Source organism: Histomonas meleagridis, assembly GCF_020186115.1.
Source record: "Histomonas meleagridis strain 2922-C6/04-10x chromosome Unknown contig_53, whole genome shotgun sequence".
Classification (NCBI taxonomy): domain Eukaryota; phylum Parabasalia; order Tritrichomonadida; family Dientamoebidae; genus Histomonas; species Histomonas meleagridis.
The window spans coordinates 432,397-451,700 of NW_027150896.1; the positions used below are offsets into that span (position 1 = coordinate 432,397).

The window sequence follows — 19,304 nt, forward strand, 5'->3', positions numbered from 1 at the left end:
TATTAATTTTTTGAATGAAAAATATAATAGGGAGTTTAATTTTACACCTGAATTTAATACTGGTACAAAGCCATTAGTTGAAACATACAACAATTTAGTTAATTATTATATAGATGTGAGCTTAGAAAGAACAACAGATGAACAATTTAATAATAAACAATTTGACGATTATAAGCAATTTGAATATAATTTTATTAAACTTTTTATCAATACTGAAAAAATTACACCTATTAATGGAAAAATTGGAAGAAAAACAATTCCAGAGCATCATGAATATTATATTAGAACGATTATCAAAAAATTGAATGAGATGTTTGCACGCAAAGTTTTTGAAGCTAAAAAAAAGCCTCTCAAATTTAATAAATATTGTGAAGAATTAAGGAAATATTTATATGGTATTGAAATAATTGATAATAAAATTGGGAACGTATTTACATTCGATTCTGCTTATAGTAATTATTTGTTACAATATTTTAGTAAATTTCCTTATGACAATATATATAGAAATTATAATATTTATGAAGATTCTAAGAATTCACCTTATATTAACACAGGTTTCAAATCTCGTTCGAAAAACAAATATTTATTTGATAACTATTTACTTCCATATCATATTGATTATTCAAAATTAGATCCACAATTTAAACCTAATATAAATTATTTTCCTTATAAAAGAAATAAAAAATATCAACTAAAATATATTGGTAATAATGGTGAATATCAAATGGATTTATTTTTTTCTGGTTATGATGAAACCACTAAAACAGAAACAAAATATTGTTATTTATTAGCAGTTGAAATTAGGTCTAGATTTTTATTTTATGCCTATACTAATACAAAAATAAATGATAAAATAACTACAAAGAAATCAATAGAATCTATAGCTAAAGCTTTATTTATTTTATATAATGCAGGATTTAATCCTAAAATTATACATTGTGATTCTGAAAAATCATTTTTATCGAAACCTTTACAATATATAGCAGCACATTTATCTGGTGTAAAAATAATTCCAGTAAAAAGAATAATTTTAGAAGATAAATCTTATCCTATTCATACTTCTTTAGCTATAATAAATAGAATTTGTAGAACCATTAGAGATATGGCTGATAATATGGGTTTAAAAGAAATAGATCCATATCATATGAAGAAAATTGTCGGTAATTATTATAATTCTTATCATAAAACATTAAGCCAATTAAATCACAAAAAAATTTCACCAATAGAAGCTTTTAATCAAAGAAAATCTTTTGGTTTAGAATTACATAAATTAAATGATAAAATTATAAATCAAGAAGGATTTTATTTACCTCCTGGTACAACAGTAACAGTTTATAACACAGATCAACTAAAAAAGAGATCAAAAATATTATCAGATATTTTTATAGTAAATAATTTCGAAAAAGGTAAATATAATATTTATAATGAAAAAGGTATAAAAATGTCAGTACCAAGATATTTATTAAATCCTGTGCCTTATCCTATTAATCTTAATAAATAAATACTTTTTCTAATGATATATTAAATTCATCCATCAATGTGTAATATTCTTTATTATATTGAGAACTAAAATCATAACCATTAATCTTAATTGAATTAACTTTTTTAATTGGATTTACATGTTTTAAACATCCAGGTTCAGGATCTTCATAACTTAATCTAACTTGATTAAAATCAATTTCTAATATTAAACTTATAGCTTGTACTAAATCATTAGCATTAATAATAATTTTTCCACTATTATCAATTAAATTTGCTATTAATTTCATATTATTTGTTTTTAATATCGCACTAAATGTCAAAGCTATATGTATATATAAAGCACTAGCATTATCAGTATTAAGTTCAGTTTCTCTTGTAATTATTTTTGGTGTTTCTTCATTAACTTCAGGATAATGTGCTGGTGTTTCACTATTGTTATTATTAATAATAACTTTACAATTAGCACTAGAACTATTATGTTCAGTATTATTCTTCCCTACATGGGGTGAGAAATCACTTATTTTAATCATAAAAAAATGATGATTTTAAAAAAAAATTTTCTTTATTTAGAAACCGCGATCACTGTCAATATATGTATATAATGATGTTTTAACATCTGCAAATTTATTCTTATCTAGTAAAATTTCAGAAAATGCTTGCTTTGAAGCGCTTGTCCAATAGTTTTCTCCTGTATCTTCTCTAATATATTTCTTAGCTGTTTTCTCATCTTTAATATTTTGACCTGCCAATATCTTATTCATTCTTGTTTTTATAATGTCATTATAAAATTTAGCAGATACACTAAGTATTGGAAACATTCCTTTAATCATAGCTAACTTTACAGGAAGTTGTTCATCATCAGCATTATTCTTTTGATAATCTTTAAGATAATCATTATAAATTGGCTTAATAACATATCTAGTAAACACTTGATTTGCTGTTCTCCTTTTTGGTTTGTGTGTTTTATAAACATCTCTAACACCTGTATCTTGATAATACTTTAAATTAAATTTATCAACAGTATCCATAATTTGTCTACCTTCTGGGGTAGGTTCTACCCTAGGATCATCAAATGGCTTATTATCATCATATGAAACTTTTCTTATATATTTATCCATAAATTCATCGAAATCCTCTATATGTTGACCTTTTGCTCTCAAAAGTTTTCTATTTTGTGGACTACCATATTTTTGTTGTAAAAATCTTATATATTGACTTTCATAGGGGTCATGTTGTTTAACTGTCCATCCATTTACAAATTTTGCTCTTTTATGTTGATCTGCAACTATAACATCTGGAATACCATTTTTATTTATATCTTCTTCAATTGCAGTCCAATGATATCTTGGATCCTTTTTATCTTTATTATGTTTTTCAACTAATGCTCTTGCTCCTTCTATTGTTTGAAGCTCTCTAATTTTTTTAACATCTTTCTTTAAATCAAGAATAAGATGTGCTAATGTATCCATATTTTCATCCAATATAACATTACTTCCTCCAGTATATTTATATTTATTCTTATCTTCTATAAAATCATACATTTTACCACCAGGAGTTCTAATGTGATATTCAGGAGGTCTTGGAGGTGGTGGTAAACTTTTGGTATTTGTTCTTCTTTTTTGATATTTTCCGTCCACTTTTTCATAACCCAATGGTGGAATTTCGTTAGACAAAATTGGTTTAATGTCGTCGATAGTTATTGTTGGCTGCACTGATGAAAAATGATCTTCATATTCTGTTTCTTCCAAAGCATCATCCTTTAGAACTTCTGGATGAAATGGAGCTAGTTCGTCAAAAAACGGATGTTGAATATTTTGTAAATACGTCAATATATTGTCCCATAAAGTATTCTCATCTATATTGGTTGTTTTTAATGTTCGCCATATTTTTATTTGATTATTAAGATCATTTATAGTTTTATTGGATTGATTATTTCTCCATTGTTTTAAGTTTTCAATAGCGGCACTCATATCGACCCCAAGCACATTGAGATAAGTAGCTATTTCATTATCTATACCCTGTTGGCCTTTTAACATTAAAAAAAAATGAATTTTAATTTTTCATTTTTTATTCAATTTTTATTTTTTGATTATTCACGTCGACGATCATTTTTTGATGTCCTGTCAGTTTTTGATAAACTGAATAAATTCGATCTTTAGTATAAGGCAATGGTATTTGAGCTATCATATAACTTAATTGTTGTTTAGAGAAATTAGGAAATATAAATATAGTACTTACATTAGCTTTAACTTCAGCAGGTAAAGATTTCCAAAATTGAACAGCGAAAAATACAGAACATTGAATATGAGCTAATTTAGTAAATAATTGATTAAAATAATTAGTAGGTTTTTTAAATAAAGGACTATTAGCACAATCTTCAAAAAATATTATAGTATGTAAAGTTAAATTATTATAATTATTAATATATAATTTTTCAAATAATTCATTTATTTGCTTATCTACTATTTTATTTTCCCAATGATTATTTTTAATTTCATTATAAAATTGTTTCCATTTTAATATATCTTTAACTATTTCTTCTGCTTGATTTTCAGCTACATATAAAATTGGGATTTTAATTAAAGGTTTTAATGATTCAAATGTAGGATCATTTTTTAATCCATTTTTATTAATATAAATTAATAAATGAGTTCTAGGACTAATATTACTAATTTTAATAATTTCTCTAATTATACATTGAGTTTTCCCACTTCTTTGTCTACCTACTGCTATATCTAAAGAATTATAAGGTACATTCACTTCTGGATGAATTTCACTTATTAATTCTTCATTTAATTTAAATTTATTTTTATATAAACAATAATCAATCATATTATCTATAGCATCAATATTAATATCGTTTTCCATAAAATAAAATAATTTCATAAAAAGCATTTTGTCACTTCATTATTTTTTAATGGAAGCTCTTTATACATGCTTTGCACAAGAATTTAAAGATTGTGATTTTAGTGCTATAAATATTAAACCTTCCTTTTCTATTGTAAAAAATAAAAATGTAATAACAGTAACTGTAACTGTGTATAATAAATATCATAATTTATTAAGAAAACAAATTTATAAATTTATAGATGAAAAATATCATCCTACTATAAAGAATCCTTTACAAAATATAACACCAGAACAATTAGATCAAGCTTATCAGATATCTAAAATGGAATTATTAAATCAAATATTTAATGATGATTTTAATAAATATAATGCTTATGTAAATAAATTAAATGTTTTACAAAATTATGCTAACTCAATAATGCCTCAATAATTTTTCGTAATTTTTATGGATAGGAGATCAGTGTTAAAAAAATGAATTGATTTTGATCGTATTTTCCCACTTTTGAATTAACGATAGATTCAATTTTTACAGTTATGTACTAACTTAAGATATAAATTAATTTTCGAGATCATGGGATACGATCAGTAAACTATTTAAACAAAAAAATATTTGATAGTACAGTCTTTATTCAGTTCAAAAAGTCATTGTGATCAAAACTTTCATACAACAACATAATCGTTATTCAATTTTATGATCGTATATTTCTTAATTGCTAACCGAAGTACTTAATATTTGAAAGGGTTTTGTTTCAAAATAATAAAAAATATATCAAAAAGTTTAACTGTATTGGAATATTCAGAATCACCTCACAGCTAAAAATGGAATATCCAGTTTAAAGCATCTCTGCGCCACGCATTCAGAATGGGGTGGTGTCTTTCCTGGTGCATTGGGGCACAGGAGAGTTCACTAGAGAACCCCTGGAATGCTTAGTACCAGGAAGTCTTGATCTTCTTTATGATTGGATCAAGAAACATGAACCGTATTTAAAATCGGAGATGGTTCATACGATGTATGAACAAATTGAAGAAGCACTCAATTAAAATTGAGTAAATAAAAAAAATACTTCTAATTTTTTTTTTTTTTTTTTAATATAAATAAAATTGAGATCTAATTTTAAATAATTTTTATTCAATAACCATCAGGAGTACCATTAGCATAATATTTCGATCCATTATGTAAATCTAATGTGAAATAAGTATCACGACAAATGAATAATTGAGGGGGAGGTGGATGATTTCCAGCATCATCAACATTATAATAAGTATCGTTAGCTTGAGTATATATAGGTTGCCCCTTAATTTGTATCGGGATGTTTTGACCGTTAGAGTATAAGCCGTCGAATACGTAACCACCACGCGAACGTTCACATTATATATTAAGCATAAAAGAAGTAGCATCACTTAATGTATTATTATATCTTGTACCATTAGAAGCATTTCTATCCATAGTTAAAGAATCTTCGAATTCTTTAGTACATTGTATACCACCATCTAAATCAGAAGCAACTAATTGATATTGTAAAAATCTTGCACCTAATGTAGAAATAGGTTCATCAGGATAATTTTGACCTGCAATAGTTAATTGTACATTATTATAAATAGGATTATCAAAACAAGTATAATCATTAGCATGTTTTTGAAATACAACTGTAATAGTTGTGACATTAAATAAAGGCATATTAATAGTAGATTGTATACCAGATTCAGTAGCAGCTAAAGCAAATGCATTATAATCTAATTGTTGTGAAGGAATTACTAAACCTCCAGGTTGTTGAAGTATTTGAGCTATTTTATTTAAAGTTTCTTCTTTAACTCCAAATCCAAACATATTAGATTTACATGAAAGTACAGTTAAACCTGTACAATATAAAGAAACATTCTCAGTTGCAGTATCAATAGTATGATTAGTTTCAGTATCACATTTAAATGTAGTAGTTATATTAGCAGAATTACCTATTTGAGTAAAACCATGAGTAAATAAAGGTAAATTATTAAATGTAGCATTAATAGAAGAATCTTCTAAAAAATTCTTTAACTTCTTTAATTTTACGTGGATCTACTTGACACCAAACTAAACCATTTTGTTTAACATAAAACTTTAATTCAATATCACCAACTAATCTATTTGGATATAAATCAAATGCTTGTAAAGCTAATATATCTTCAAATGGAAGATTCATTTCAAATTCGATATCATGTTTATTTCCATCTGCAATTGTATTTAAATCAACATAAGTACCACAAACAGATTGAGAATATTCTGAAACATTTTCATATAAAGAATGTGTATATTTTCTAGTTTTCTTTTTCAGCATAGGGTTTAATTGTAGAATAACAATAACCTTCACGACAACATTCATTTTGTTGATAACCAGTAGAAATATTATTAGACATAATTTGTAATTGATCTAATAATTGATTAGAACTCTTAAAACCTATAAATATTTTAGCTAAATTCTCAGGATCTTGTAAATTACCAGATGAAATAGCTCTTGATAATTGTACAGTTATTCTTATTTTAAAATTAATAAAACCTTCAGTTATTTGTGATACCATATGATCACCATGAGTGATTCTTAATCTAGTTTCTTGTGATTGATTAAAAGGTGCATTTTGATCATGACAATCTTCAGTTCTTAAAATAAAAGAACGAGTACCATCATTTTTAGCAATTAAATCTTTAAGACGATCAAAATAAGCTCCGACATTACCTTGATCATCTTGTTCATTTTTAGATTGCGTATTATTATAATACATTAATAAAAATGAAAAATATTTTTCATAATTTTTAAATGGGTTGGGGTTTTTGGAATAAAATTAAAAAAGGTTTGAGCAAATTTCAATTAAGTAAATAACAACAAGAAAAATTCAACAAAAATGTGAAAAAATGGTTAGAACATGAAAAAAATTTAGGTAATAAAAATAGAATTCTACCATATAAATCTAATGATAAAATAATATTTAAAGATGTAAAAGGAAAAGTTAGGAATAAGTTAATATTACAGGATTTAATAAAACAATGAATTTATTTTTATTATTATTTATGGCGTGGGGTTTGTGGAACAAATTTAAAAACGGAATAAAGAAAATATAACCTTTACTTAAAAAAATGAAAGAAGGATTTAAAAAAATTAGTCCACATATTGTGAAAGGTTATGAATTTGCTAAACAACATAAAGAAGACATTAAAAAAATAAATCCTCTTAAAAAGTTACCTGTGGATAAAATATTTGAAACCGGTGATAAAATAATTCCATTATTTAAAAATATAGGAAATGAAGCAAATGACAAGATCCATCCTATATTTTATCAATAAAAAAAGAATTAATATTTTATTTTTATTATTATTTATTACTTGGGGTTTTTGGAACAAAATTAAAAATGGATTTAAAAAAGCAGGTGCTTGGATTAAAAATAAAATTATTAAACCAGTTGGAAGATTTATTGGTAATGTATGGAATAAAGTAGCTAAACCTGTTGTAAATACAGTAGGTAAAATACCTGGAATTGAAAATTCATTTGGACATGCAGGTGCTATTGCAAAAGGAATTAAAATAGCAGATAAATTCTCACCTGTTATAGATGGTGTAGCAAATGCGCTAGTTGGACAAAAGAAATAATAAAATATTATTTATATATATATTGTTTTGAAACTATTCCAAATCCCAGGCGTCCTTAAAGAACGCCTGCGTCCCATTTGTCATAGTTTAGTTTCAAAAATTCATTATAATTTAATAAAATTTTCATTTTTATTAATGTCTAGTAGCACGAAGGTGATCAAGACTTATTATGACAATGAGACATCAAATTCATCAACGATAGAGAAAGAAACTGAGTTAATAGATCCATCTATCCAGTATATAAAGTTACCAAAACTAACTATTAGTAATTCAATTTATTTTGAAAAATTATCAAATTATCCAATTGAAAGACAAAATAGTAGAATATATTCATCACTTTCTAGTTTTTTATAAAATCAAAATAAATAAAAAAATTAAATCATTTTTTTTTTATTTTTTAGGCACTCTTGAAAAGATCCTGCTTTAAATCAAAAGCAGATTGATGAGTTTTGTCTTTATGTTGACTATTAACGATTACATTATCTAATAATGTACGATTAATTTCATCATTATATGACTCATAGATATATGACGCATACCATCGTCCAAATTTACATTTCAATGGAAATAAGTCTATTTCTAAATAATGAACATTTTGATTTATAGGTGGTTTCTTATTTTCAGTAATTGGAATTGATATTAGTATTGGATTGTCAAAGAATTCTATTATTTCTTCTTGAATAAAATAAAAATCGGATAAATTACTATGTTTTATTATCATCCCAATTGGATTGATAATAAAATTGTTGTAATTTCCCATTTTATTATATTTAGGATCAAAGAATATTGCAACATCAATAGCATCAAGATCCTTATTTTTGATATTGTCTGCAATTTGAGCAATGGAAAAAATATTCGAATACATGAAGAAAAAATGAAGTGATAATTTATAACAGTTATTTACTATTTAAAATAAAGTTTGCCATGTATTCAAGAAATATTCGTCGTTTTTTGTCTATTAACCTCCTGGCAAAGATAAATTGAATAAGATAAATGTCCGACCAAAGATAACCGGGGACAATTCGTGTTGGTTATGTGAGGTTTTTGATAGGTTTATGCGAAAAGTGGTGCTAAAAGTGCTATCCTTCCTATCAAAAAGTTTCGCGTTATCTCAAAATTGAATGCGCATTCAAATTTTCAGACGAATTGTATGGCTCACAAAAATCATTTTGATTTTTGTTGCGAGCGGAGCGAGCACACTCGGGGGATTGAAGGGGTTTGAGACCTCCGGAGGGGTCCGAAGCGAAGGGCACCTCCGGGGGTCGAAGACCCCTTCAATCCCCCCAGTGAAAACTAAAGGTCGGGAATGATCACGAGGTCCCTAGCGAGGTCCCTAGGGGCCCCGCCCCCGGCGGGGCCCCTAGGGACCTCGTGATCATTCCCGACCGCATTATATACCTACCATATATGGATAATTCGATTCAAATTTTTTCAATATTTGTTGAACTGAAAAATCAAGGTTTTCATCAGATAAGCCCATGATGAGTTTTGTAGTTCCATAGTAATTCCAAGTAGGTGTATATATTTTCTTTTTCTGGGGAATCAAAAGTGACAGCGAATCTTGTGCGTCACTTTTTTGAAAAAAAAATTTTTAGAATTTTGTAAGAGATTCGATCGTTTATATCACAATTTTTTATTGTTTTCAACTCTGTGTATCATATGAAACTTATAACATAAGTTGTAAATAATTATGTCATAATGAGCTAACATATGTTTGTTATATTTGAGAGTCAGATTTCCTACTTATCTTCTTACGTTATTTATTGAGAAGTCACAAGCTTGTTGCGCACAACTTATCCGACGGTTAATATTATATAATACTAAAAGTGGGAAATTTGAACTCGAAACCGATTGTTTGTATTTCCTATCTTCGGTTGTGATTTAATAGTTTACATCGCTTTTGAGCGAATTTGAACATGTTCAAACAGTAGTCAAAAAGTCGGAGTTTTTCAATAGCTGATAATCGGTTTTTGTCCAACTGATGAATTTCAAAAAATATTTCATAAATGGTTCAACTTTTGTTTATTAGAACTTCCTTTCGTGCTCAAACTTAAGTTTGATAGTTCCAAAGTTATCACCAACGAGTGCCTTGAGTTCCTTAGGTAATTTGCGAGGCTTCTCCAATTTGATTTCCTTTTCGGAAGAACCTTCTTCAATTTGCTTCAAAGGAACTTGAGCTTCTGCAATTGGAACGTCCTTCAAAATCTTGTGATCTTGGTAAACGATGATTTGTAAGTATTGACCCTTCTTGACCTTGTCGAATGCAAATTCATGCTCATAAACAGGATCTTGGGTATCATGGATTGTCTTTGTCTTGATGATTTCGCTCTTTGGATTCATTGATTTGCTGAAGAGTTGAATTGTAACATAAGTATCACTTCCATCAGAGTCAGACTTGATAAGGCCGTTGCACTGAAGAATAACACCCTTGAGCTTTTCTTCCTTTGGCTTTGGTTTGTAAACTTTCTTCTTAACAACCTTAATCTCATACTTTTCTTCACCTGTTGAGATATCTGATAGTGTTACGGAGCAACGTGAGTATCCAGTGAAGCTTGTAGAATAGCTTGAGCTATAACTACCAAGTGTAATTGGTATAACATCGCTGCTACTACTGCTACTGCTACTACTACTGCTTTTATCTTTTCCTGATTTGCTAGATGTTTCAACTTTAACTGATGCGCCGAATGGAGTATCCTTAGCATCTGCAAGATGAAGAACAAGTGTTATTTCACCCTCTTTAGAATCACCAAGCTTGTAATTCTTCTCGAGGATTTGGCCAACAGTAAGCTCAGAAAGCTTGATGCTAACTTTACCGAGTTTATCGCTTGAAAATACATCTTTATCTAAAACTTGAAGTTGAAGAACTTGGTCAACTTGAACAGGAACAAAACGGAACTCTTGGTTCCAGATTGGGCAAGTTGTGTTTTTGATGATCTTTGTCTTCTTTTTATCCTTGCCAAGAGTTAATAGAACGAATGGGTCGCTCTTATCAATGAGTCCTGACTTTAAGTCCTTCGCAGAAACAACACGAACGTTGAGAGCGAGTCCAGAATCTTTCTTACCCTTTCCTGATAGCTTTGAAAGCATAGATGTTTTGTGTCAGATCACGCTTCACTTTTTTTGAACTAAAATACCAATTCAAAATTGAGGTAAAAAATTACTTTTTCAGACGTATCGAGGCTACTTTTTTCGCTGTCAAATTACCAATGTATTGAAAAAGCAATCACTTTTTATAAAAATGAAAGAAACCGTGCTTTACCATACAAAATGTTCCAGCGTTGGAACGCCCTGTAACACTTTTTACCTCATCATTCATTGTTCATTTTTCGTGAAAATGGTGTTTACGATATTTTTTTGGATTCATGATGCAAATTCATTTAAAACATATGTTGTAATCTTTATTTTGATGAAAAGTATTTTAACGGTCTCTGAATGAATGTCACTTTTAAATTTAGATGAAATATAAAATGAATTTGTTTAGGTGAAAACTGGTGCTAGCGAGTTCGCTGGTGGAGTGAGGATCTCGTTTACAATAGAGTCGTTTACTGGCTCTTTTGTTGGCAAGAAATTTGAAATGATCCATTGTGGGAGGATGATGCGCTCTTTTGGATTCTTTTCTTCGTTGAATTTTAATCTTACGATTTTTACTTCGCATTCATTATCTATAATTGCTACAGATGAATCATTTTCAAGACCGCAATAATTTGATGCAGAAAACACAGTAAGGCAATTCTGTTTTTCAAAACTGTATAAGAATCCGTTGTCTTGACACTCATGAGCTCGTATAATTAAACTTAAATTATTATCATCAAGAAATTGATCGAGAGCCATTTGGCCGAAAAAATGCCCTAAACCACGATCACTCTTCTTGAAGTAGTCGATACTTTCAAGAGGATCGCTCCAAAGGAGATCAACAAATAAATCATCACAAAATAAAGTTAAAGGTCTTTCTAAAGCATCAATGTCTGTGACCTTGTGAAGTAATTTCGAAATACCACCATGGACACAGAAGATTTTATCATTGAGTATTGCCGATATCGGCATATATGAAAAGCTGTCAAGAAAATCATAATACAATTTTGAAGTTAAGTACGAAATACAGTCACTATAGAATCCAAAGCTTTTTGTTGTTTGCGAGGATTCATGGTTCCCTCTTAATAAATGAATGTTATCAGGGAAAAGAAGTTTTAACGCATAAAGTAGAAGCAAAACCTCAATGGAGTTACTTCCTCTATCTACGTAGTCACCTAAAAATAGGTATGAAGTCTGTGGAGGAAAATCGAATTTATGAAATATTCTAACAAGGCTTCCTATATCGCCATGAATGTCGCCTACAACAACAAGCTGTCCGTAAAGGGATTTCCTTATAGGCTCTTGGCGAAACAAGGAAGTAATAGAATCTACAATATGTTTGATCTTTGGGTGTTGCAAAACATAGGAGCAATGACATTCGTTCCTTGAATAGCTCATAAGAATTTGGAACACAATATCTTTGAGCTCGTTATCTTGCATCACCAGATCAAACTGATTTCCAACCGCAGATAAACCGCATTAAAAATTTTTACATTTGCAACGTTTTTTTTATGTGGTTTATATATCTTTTGAGAGACTAAGATTGTGGTGACTATTGAAATATTAATGTTGAGTCACTTCACAAGATTTTGGTTCTGTCCCTTTTTATATTCTTCCTTAAAGCTTAATTTATTTTAAAGTGCAATCAAATAAATAAATGCTGATCAGAAAAAAAAAATTATTTTTAAAACGATTATAATATTTGAATCTTGTCTTTTTCTTTTATTTTCAAAAAAAAAAAAATATATATATATATACATATATAAAATGTTATTTATATATTTTGATGAATAGGATTATATGTTTGGCATGCAATTCTTTTCGTATTTGGTTCGATTAACATTATGATTTTATGGAGTGGAGGCTTTTTTTCTTTAATTTCTCCTGAATATGTCTTTCTAAACAAGAAAAACTTCTGTTGCAATACAGAATTCATAAGCAATCCAAACTCAAGTGTGAAAACTGAAATTCCTTCTCGGAGTTCAATTCCCGAACAAAAAGAAGATATAAAAACTGTTAATAATAATATAATGAATGAGTTTGAAACATATTCTCTAGAAATTTTTATTTTAGCACAAACAATTGGTACGTGTTTCATTCGGTGTCGGAGATAATGTGAAATAATTAAGTTAATAATAACTTTTTTTGCGTATAATATGATGCTTAAACACAAAGAAATCAATGCAAATAATGCTGTATAAAATGAATTAACTTTATATGTGAAAGCTATAGAAAAACCAAATATAAATGATGATATAAATGTTTCCAATTTTTCTCTTAAGAATAATCTTGTCCTAAAAATGCAGATTCCAGAAGATACAAGTAAATTTGCCATAAGAAGCAGTGAATAATAAATTGTTTCTGATGAAAATGCCAAAATATTGATCCAATAATTGATTTTATTATGTTTATCTAATTGGATCCATATTATTCTGAAGAAATATAATGAAAATGCTTTTAAAATTGTTAAAAATGCAAAAAATGTATGTAATATAATTCTAAAATCACTATTGATGTAACCATTTATAATCCATATTACCCACAAAATAAAATAACTTATAGAGAAAATTAAATATAAAGAAGGCATGAATTTATCTCTTTCATCTAAAAAAGAATCTCCATTCCTAAAATTAATTATTATTTTCATTCTTCTATGAATAATTTCTTTATTGTGGATTAAAAGAGTATAAATGCCTTCATATAATATTGTTTCATTCCAAAAAAAACTTAAATTTGCTTGAGGATCATATTGATAGACATTACTTGAAACATAACCTTCATTGACCCCTTGAATCAAATAAAATTTTATATTTAAAGGTATTATTAATTTGGAATATAAAGAAAAAGATGCATTTTTTTTAAAACCAAAAGATGATATTACAATTGTTTTGCCAAATAAATTAATATCAAATTCTTGTGAATGAGAGATAACGCATGGATGAAATAAAAAATATTGGATCATTTTTTTTCAGAAAAAAATTTTATTAAATAAAAAACTATATAATTTTTCGCAAAAATAGAGCCTTAATAAATTTTGGTTCTTAAAAATATTGGTTAAGGACTCTGAAAAAAGAAAAATATTCTAACTTTTCCAATAAATGAAATGTGCTTAGTAGCAAAAAAATTAGGAAAATTTATAAAATATTAAACAATTTACTTTGTTTATTCTGAAAAATACTGAGCAATTCTGCACGTAATCAGGTATGTATGCTCATGAGAAATAATGACCAAAAAAAATATTGTCATTAGAGTGAATAAAAAGTATCAATGACCATGTATAAAAAGGATTCGATATTTTTTTTCTAAAATATTTATTATAAAATTTTTAAATAAATCCTTTTTTATACTATAAATAAAAATGTTACTAATCAAAGTAAATTAAAAAGTTTCTATTCATCAATTGTTAGAAGAATATCACAGATAAACCGCATGAACAAGTCATCACGTTTTATTCAAAGGTTTATTACTTTTCAATTCAGAAAGCGAAAACAAAGTGGTTTACAAAAAAGTGATTTTTCAAACTTCCATATGGAAAGTGGCGAAACAAGTGGAACAATTCCTCCACAACTCTATTCTTTATATGACTATGAGATGAAACAAGATGATGAAAACATTGTTATAGAAATTAAAATTCCTGCAAACGTAAATTCTTCTGAAATAAAAATTTCTATTGATGACGGAATTATATCAGTTCATTACCAAGAACATCCCCCACTAATTGAAGGAAAGCTTAGTAATGAAATTGAATCAATTGAAAGTGTAACAAATCAAGATCAAATTCTCAAAGTCAACCTAAAGAAAAAAAACACGGATTTTTGGCATACCCTTGTTCAGTGTCGAAATCCCCTTAACAACAACATTGATGCGAAGTCTTCATTTACATTGTATGTTTTATATGATAGTTTCGGAACAACATTTATTGACAAAGATACAGCGCTTGTGTACCTTAATTATTCGTCAGCACTTGGTTACGTTCCAGCTCTTCGAACACTTTCAGGAATCATGTTTGAAGAGGGGCACCCCGATGATGGAATTTCACTCCTAAAAGTGGCAGGCGAAAAGTATCGAGATCCTTTATCATTGTATGACATTGGTTTAATTTATGTTCATGATAGTAAAACTCGTGCCCAAGGTTATGGATATCTAACACGTTCATCTGAACTAGGATATAGACCTGCTCATACAGTCCTCGGACAACTTTATTCACCACTTTCTAAATTTGAGTTTCAGAATAAAAGTCCTTTTGAAGCACTAAGACATTTTGATATGGCAATTTCGGGGAAAAATGATGATCCGATTGCATTACATGAAATGGCAAAATTAATATATAACGGAGTTGGTACAGATAAATCAGAAAAATACGCGAAGTGGCTGCAGAGCATCGCAGAGAAGATTGACCCAAGTATTGAGCCTCTTGAAGAGAAGGAAAACGTACCGGAAAATGAAGAAAAGAATAGTAAGGCATTGATTATTGGTATAACTGTTGCAGCATTAACATTGTTTGGCGTTGCAGTGTTTAAGTTTTCAAATCGAAGGAAAAAGTAATTTATAAATCTTTGTATGAATATGTTATTTTATGCATTAAAATGGAACTTAGCATTTATGATAACCTTTAACAGAAAATATCTTATGAACTGAAAGCCATTACTTAATAAAATGATGCATGAAAAATATATTGCGAATTTTTCATCACTTGTATAGATAGCAATATTTTGACAATTAAATCTTAATCAAAATATGCTCATTTATTTTAACACAAAAATCATCTATAGATGTAGTGAGTAAAGACTGTATACCTTGATAAGAAATTCATTCATAGAAGCTTTTTTTAACCTACAAAAAAAAGCATATATATCCATCCCAAGTTTAATAAATGAAAATGAAATAATATCATTGTGTTTCACCCACAATGCCTTTTTGAAAAACTTATCGTTTTTAACAACATCCAATGTAATGAAATTGTCAAAGGATAAACCTTCTTCATTTTAGGTAGTAAATACCTTCTAGTGCAATGACCATTATTTATTTTTTTCAATTCTTCGTGGTTGTATGAAAGTAGACAGTTTTTCATCGTGTATTTATAAGATAAATAAAAATAGAACTTTTGTTTTGAATGGTTTATTTTGTTGTAAGCAACGATCAAAAGAAATACAAAACATGCAGTTACAACTTTTTAACGGTTGTCAATTTCTTGGCAAATAATCACTTAAAAATGGAAGTTCTCGATGCGTTACAATCGCGAAGGAGCTATCGCAACTTCGACCCAAACTACGTAATTCCGAAGGAAGAGGTTAAGAAGATAATTGACCTTGCACTTCAATCACCAACTGGTTGTAATCTTCAAGGAATTGATTTACTTGTTATTACAGATCGCAAAAAGATAGACGAGGCATCAAAGATCCTTTACGACTCATGGGACGAAGATTTTCAAAAGAAATTAGATACAAGAAAACAAGATGGTTGCACCAATGTAGTAACATGCGATGCTTCATGCTTGATTATCATGGTTAGCAACGAGCGCGCACAAGAGCAATTCCAAAAGATTGATGCTGGAATTATGTGCATGTCAATCATGTCATCAGCTCGAGCATTCAATTTGGATAGTTTATGCCTTGGCTGCTTCTTAGCAGGTGATAAGAAGGGTGTTGAACAATATTTCGGCATTGGAGAAGGAAAATTAACAATGGCAATTTGCATTGGAAAGTCTAAAGACAGGTCCAAAGTTCCTCCCAAGGATCAGCTTTGCAAGGCGACTTACATTGAGTAAACCCCAAAAGATCTTAATTTTCAAAATCAAACATCACTGCAGATTCATAAGCTCTCATGCTTAATACATTTTTCATTATTGAGTCTACTGCTATATTCTTGACACAAACAAAATAATATCTTTGTAATTTATCGTGGAAACGCATCAAAGAGTTCACACTTTGGAGTACGATTATATTCGATAGAATTTGATGTCAAAGATTTTTACATCACAACATAAATTTATTTATTAATTTCGTCCTTCAATCTAACTCTGGTATATATATCACTGGCGTAGCCGGAGGCGGCGGGTCTCTTGATGTCCAAATGGCGTTTTTGATTTGCGTTTTGGAAGACATCAACATAATCTTCAGCACCTTCGCTCTCTTCACCACGTCCGGGTTCTTATCAGCCTCGCATCTCGACAAGAACTTCGCTGCGTCGTCGCTCTTGTTACAGTCGGCCAATCTCACTGCCAACAGCGCTGCCTCATTTTTGACTTCTCTTCCAACATCGTTATAGTTCTTGTCGATTCTCTTTAGCATTTCCTCGGATATCATAATGTTATCCTTACAAGAATCCGTGAACACAGAGACAACAGCTGCTTTTATCTTCGGCAGCTCGAGTAACTGTGCCAGAAATGACTTATCGACGATCTTAGCAGCATAGAACGCAGCGATTTCGGCGATTTCTTCATTCGCAGACTTTAACAACTCGATCAAACTTTCCTTATGACCCAACTTACCAAGGAAATGTACCGCAAATTGATTGTTATAGAACAACGCCCACTTCTTTAGTATGTGCGCGCATTCTACGCCAATGTTACCGAGGATTTGGACCGACATATGCGACGTCGCTTCGGACTTTTGTGGCGGCGAGAAATGCGCCATGTACGAAGTTAGAAGTTGAGGATGTTTCTTTGAGATCTTTTCGAGGATAACAAACGAATGAATCGAGATAACATTCGTTGAGTATATTAAGCGAATTAACGATGGAATGATTAACTCGGGTTCGCTATCTTCGAAGTATTTCGTGGCCTCAAAGACAACTGCGGGGTTCTGTGAGTGCAATAATATGGTGAGAATCGATTTGTACGCGAGTTGTTCAGTGCCTAACAAATTTCGTAATGACCGACTTTGAGACCATGGATCTAGTGCTAATAAAATTGGCCATATTCGTTCGTTGTTGTCTTTGATGATGGAATTACTGCCTATGATCTCGCAGGCATAGATCGCCCCCGAAATTACTAAAGGATCTCCGCTCTCAAGTGCATTGTGGATGCCTTTTTCGACTGAGGGTTTAAGGCTGGGCTTGTACGTGGCAAGCTTGGCAAAGCCGACAATGGCTGCTTTCTTGACATATGGAGAATCATCATTTAATGAATTTGATAAAAGCGAACTAATAATGTCTACAAGTTCGGGATTGTCAAAACTTGATAAGGTTTTGACGGCGCGAATTCGACGACTTTCTTTAGGTGATGTGGATGCTTGAATAAGTGAATTGACTGCTTGGAGACGTGAACTTTTATCATCATCAGGAAGTTGAACCATTAGCATCTGTGATAGGGTTTCAACTTCATCATTGTCATTGACAACATGTTGAGCAATTAATGGGACAAACTCTGTAAGAGAAAAACCACGTGAAAGTAATCCACATAATAGTTTAAGAGATGCATGGATTGAGAGGTCGTCCCGAGATTGAAGACATTCTTTAATATTAGAAAAGAATTGCTTTAATACTTCGTCGTTTTTGCTTGACATCCCTGATTGATGACGGTTACATTGAAAATTCAGTGCCTCTGTCAAACTGAATTTGAGACCGTTAACATGATCAAAAGATGTAATGATGTGAATGAAAATATATTTATGGATCACAGGAACAACTAACTTTGGGATTAAAAGTAAAAATTGTATGGCAGCTTCACGTTTTACAGTCATTTCATTAATGTTTGTTGTTGGATTTAATTTGATTTGAATACTTTCTAAACAATGAAAAGTTTTATTAAAACAAACTTAAACGCGCTTAAATTTTTTTGTTAATCTAATATCATGCAAAAGATAAGATATTTTTATATTTTTGAAGTCGTTAAAATCAAAAAAAAAATCAACCTCCATTAGTTAATATAAATAAATACAAGTCATCTAAGTAGTGTCGTTGTGATTTAGTATGCATAATAGGTTAGAACTAAATTAACACACAAAAAACACATTTATATTTTATGTTTTAAAGATATATCACTTTAATCAAATTAATTACTATTAAAAATGATTGAACATTAACTTATTCAACCGGATTTTATCAAAGAAAAGAAATCACATTTTGTTGCAAATTATTATACAATTGAAGAAATTCATCCGTATAAATACACATACATGTAAATTACTACTTGAACAAAAAGAAATTAATTTTAAAGAAATTAATATTTTTTCACTTGTTTTAAAATAGTGTATACTCGCCTTAAATTTAAATTCTTTTTTTGGAACTTACGCAAACTATTTCATATAGCTCTTACACATGCAATTTCTAGACATTCTA

General features: G+C 29.3%; 6 protein-coding genes across 6 annotated transcripts; 2 read left to right on the forward strand and 4 right to left on the reverse strand.

Moving 5' to 3' along the window:
* Positions 1 to 2,048: 2,048 nt before the first annotated feature.
* Positions 2,049 to 3,518, reverse strand: GO595_007497 (uncharacterized protein; the record flags this gene model as incomplete). Its single annotated transcript, XM_067920968.1, has 1 exon — positions 2,049 to 3,518. One exon carries the CDS (start codon positions 3,516 to 3,518, stop codon positions 2,049 to 2,051), a length of 1,470 nt encoding a protein of 489 aa, XP_067772407.1.
* Positions 3,519 to 9,977: 6,459 nt separating this feature from the next.
* GO595_007498 (XYPPX repeat family protein) lies at positions 9,978 to 11,039 on the reverse strand (the record flags this gene model as incomplete). Its single annotated transcript, XM_067920969.1, has 1 exon — positions 9,978 to 11,039. One exon carries the CDS (start codon positions 11,037 to 11,039, stop codon positions 9,978 to 9,980), a length of 1,062 nt encoding a protein of 353 aa, XP_067772408.1.
* Positions 11,040 to 11,429: 390 nt separating this feature from the next.
* On the reverse strand, positions 11,430 to 12,464 carry GO595_007499 (Ser/Thr protein phosphatase; the record flags this gene model as incomplete). The annotated part of the gene is made up of 1 exon (XM_067920970.1): positions 11,430 to 12,464. One exon carries the CDS (start codon positions 12,462 to 12,464, stop codon positions 11,430 to 11,432), a length of 1,035 nt encoding a protein of 344 aa, XP_067772409.1.
* Positions 12,465 to 14,552: 2,088 nt separating this feature from the next.
* GO595_007500 (nudC domain-containing protein 1) lies at positions 14,553 to 15,569 on the forward strand (the record flags this gene model as incomplete). The annotated part of the gene is made up of 1 exon (XM_067920971.1): positions 14,553 to 15,569. The coding sequence occupies one exon, from the start codon at positions 14,553 to 14,555 to the stop codon at positions 15,567 to 15,569; it is 1,017 nt and encodes a 338-aa protein (XP_067772410.1).
* A 667-nt stretch (positions 15,570 to 16,236) lies between these two features.
* GO595_007501 (nitroreductase family protein) lies at positions 16,237 to 16,791 on the forward strand (the record flags this gene model as incomplete). The annotated part of the gene is made up of 1 exon (XM_067920973.1): positions 16,237 to 16,791. One exon carries the CDS (start codon positions 16,237 to 16,239, stop codon positions 16,789 to 16,791), a length of 555 nt encoding a protein of 184 aa, XP_067772411.1.
* Positions 16,792 to 17,032: 241 nt separating this feature from the next.
* On the reverse strand, positions 17,033 to 18,529 carry GO595_007502 (Adaptin N terminal region family protein; the record flags this gene model as incomplete). The annotated part of the gene is made up of 1 exon (XM_067920974.1): positions 17,033 to 18,529. The coding sequence occupies one exon, from the start codon at positions 18,527 to 18,529 to the stop codon at positions 17,033 to 17,035; it is 1,497 nt and encodes a 498-aa protein (XP_067772412.1).
* Positions 18,530 to 19,304: the final 775 nt, after the last annotated feature.